The sequence below is a fragment of the Drosophila grimshawi genome, unplaced genomic scaffold (assembly GCF_018153295.1).
Source record: "Drosophila grimshawi isolate 15287-2541.00 unplaced genomic scaffold, ASM1815329v1 contig_1377, whole genome shotgun sequence".
Classification (NCBI taxonomy): domain Eukaryota; kingdom Metazoa; phylum Arthropoda; class Insecta; order Diptera; family Drosophilidae; genus Drosophila; species Drosophila grimshawi.
In genome coordinates, this window is record NW_025062900.1 from 4,523,663 (window position 1) to 4,526,998 (window position 3,336).

A 3,336-nucleotide genomic window follows, 5' to 3' on the forward strand; every position below is an offset into this window, starting at 1 on the left:
TGTTGGGGGAACTCAATTTGTTTTGGCTGCACACGACTGGGGAGTGGAAAGTGTGCGGGAGATTGGATGTGCTACAAACAGGATTTCAAATATATTTGTGCTTTACGAAATGAAGTAAATCAAACGAGGAGAGCCGGCCAAATTAATATTAATATTGACCAGGTGCAGCTATGCTCAGTAAATATGTATAAATATCTGTATTGATAATTTCAGCAGAGTTGTTAGTAATTATTCGATTTGCAATTGTCTGAACTCGTAAAAGCCTTCCACTTGGAAGATAATAAATGTAGGGCTTAAATATTTAAATACACATATAAATAATTTAATAAAAGGCTGTGAACATTTTTAGCTAAAGCATAAAAAATGGCAGAGGAAGAGAGAAATGAGTAAGCAAGCCAAGGAGTTATAAAAACTGATTATTAATTTCAATTACGCCCCAAACTGTTAAATAGTTTGCCTAATTGCCGGTTACCAACTTTTTGTGGTTGGTTAAAAACTTATTGAACTTTGAAGCAAGGCCAGCGCCCAGCTCATCAATTATGCGGTCAAAGAGCATATATAAAAGTGAAAAGCGACAAACTACTAACTAGTATTTCTGTTAAAGATGTGGCCACGCGTCCTGAGCAGCTCCTATCCGATGGAGGCGCATTATTTTATGGTGCCGAAGTTTGCGTTAAGTTTAATCGGCTTCTATCCGGAACAGAAGCGCAGTTGGGCGTTGCTTGCTTGGAGTTTCTTCAATTTCAGCATACTCACCTATGGCTGCTATGCGGAGGGTGCCTATGGCATCCAACAGATACCCATTAATATTGGACTTGCACTGGATGCACTTTGCCCCGTTGCCTCGAGCATTTTGTCGCTGATTAAAATGCTGTCAGTTTGGTATTATCGCGATGAATTCAAATCGCTCATCGATCGCATTCGCCAATTGACCGAGGAGCAGCATTCGGACAGGAAATTGGGCTATAAGAAGAGTTACTACACTCTGGCAACCAGGTTGACAGCGTTGCTTTTGTTGTGCGGCACCTGCACCAGCACCTCGTACACTGTGCGACACATATTCGAGAATATGCTGCGACTGTCGCATGGCAAGGTTTGGATCTACGAGACGCCATTCAAGATGAAGTGAGTCGAGTGCAAATTGTTATCGATATATATATCGATTGTAGACAGGCTTTTATAATTACAGGGTATTTATCAGTTGAGCACACTGACTCTAACTCTGGTTATGACTTTCTTTTATATAGTTTTCCCGATGTGTTTCTGCGCTTACCGCTATATCCATGGATCTATGCTTTGGTCTGTTGGCATGGTTACATCACCGTCGCTTGCTTTGTGGGCGCCGATGGTTTCTTTCTCGGCTTCTGTCTGTATCTAACGGTGCTCCTGCGATCTCTACGTGACGATATCAAGGATCTACTGCAGCTGGAATGCAAGGGAATCGAAGTGGAGCCAACGGTGCAGGAGGAGAAGCGAATTGTGCGGGAAATGGTGAAACTCATCAATCGTCACAACGAGATCGCCGATCTGACGGAACGACTCTCTGGCGTTATGGTCGAAATCACTCTGGCACACTTTGTCACCTCCAGCCTGATTATAGGCACCAGTATCCTGGATATGCTCATGGTGGGTTAGCTTCCTCTTCCTCTGCCTTACTCTCTATCTCTGTCTCTCTCACGCTCACCCACTGTTTAATCTTATCCGGCTTAGTTCTCGGGCGTTGGCATCATTGTCTATCTGGTCTACACCTTGGCGGTGACCACAGAAATATTTTTGTACTGCCTGGGCGGCACCTACATTATGGAGGCGGTACGTACACAAGTCTCTGTTATTTTTGAGCTTTAATCAGTTCTTTTTCTTCTTATTTTGATTGGACATGAAACACATTTTTCTAATTGAAGTTTGCTTTTTTGTTATTTCCTTAACTATTGCTTTGCACTTGTATTGTTTAGTGCTTGGATCTGGCCAGAAGCACTTTTGCAAGTCATTGGTATGGCCATAGTGTTCCTGTGCAGAAGATGACGCTGCTGATGATTGCCCGAGCTCAGCGTGTGCTCGTCGTCAAGATACCCTTTTTCTCGCCATCCATGGAGACGCTTACATCGGTTAGGATTGCGATATGCCAAAAAGAATTCAATATTATACATCGTATTATAATATTTAATATTACATATGATATTGAATTCTCTTTGGAGTACTATATTCAAGTTTGACTCTTTTATATCTTTATTTTCCATTACTTTTGTAGATTCTGCGCTTTACGGGCTCGATTATTGCGTTGGCTAAATCAGTTATATAGACGAATCGTTGGGCCATATATTAATCTAACAATTAAGCACCCGAAACTGTAACAAAACATGTTGTTTAGAAATTGGAAATGATTTAAATATATATAAATATCAATATTGTTACCGTAAAGTAAATGATTTACACCCTGCATCAGGATGCATGTTCTATCCCACAAGGAATATATATATCTCACTGAGTATGATATATGAATAAACTCGCTTCTGATGCTGATCAGGAAAATTGTATTTTCATGTGGAACAAACTGTTATCCGCAAACCTATTGAGCTTAGGGTATCTGCTAGTCGAGCTCTCTCAACTGGCACATTCTAACTTGAGTTCTGCCAACTTCTGCTTATTGCTTGCACCAAAAAGTGTTCTTCACTTTGCCTTGGTCATATTTGCTTTTAAACTGAATTTATTTCTGTATTTCTCTCTCTTTCTCTCTCTCTCTCTCTCCCTCTCCCTACCACTCTTTCTGCTTATAAATATAATATTTTTGCCATGGTTGCCAAATATATCTTGCTTCAGCATATATATTTCATTAATATTTACAATTTAAATTTCTGATGTTTCGTTAATTGCACTTTGCACAATCCGTTTTCCCATTTTTCCGTTTTCCTTTTCCCTCTGCTCTTTATCTCTTGAGCTTTCGCTTTGTTTGCTTTTTCATTTCTCATTTTTTTGTTTGACCATCGCATTGTTGTTGTTGTCGTTGCTGCTGCTGTTGGTTTGAAGATTGTGCTGTTTACTGGCAAATTGGTTTCTTTTACGCCGGAACTCATCATGTTGCACCTGCCAGCGTCCCCTCGATCCCCATCACCCTCCACCGAACCGTGCCTTTTACGTTGCATACTTTTCAGCGGTGGCTGCTGCAACTGCCGCATTTTCTTTTTCTATCTGCTGCAGTTCATTTTCATGCAAACACACGCACTCTTTACACACACACACACACACACCAACACTCGCACACACATTCACATACACACATCTTAATGACATCCGTTTCGAAGCTCGCTTGCCTCTTTTCATATCCGTGTTTGCTGCACT

General features: G+C 40.9%; 1 protein-coding gene across 1 annotated transcript; it reads left to right on the forward strand.

Moving 5' to 3' along the window:
• The first annotated feature begins 604 nt into the window (after window positions 1-604).
• On the forward strand, window positions 605-2,299 carry LOC6562439 (odorant receptor 24a). The gene is made up of 5 exons (XM_001989060.1): window positions 605-1,125; window positions 1,248-1,626; window positions 1,711-1,809; window positions 1,953-2,105; window positions 2,249-2,299. The coding sequence occupies exons 1-5, from the start codon at window positions 605-607 to the stop codon at window positions 2,297-2,299; spliced, it is 1,203 nt and encodes a 400-aa protein (XP_001989096.1).
• Window positions 2,300-3,336: the final 1,037 nt, after the last annotated feature.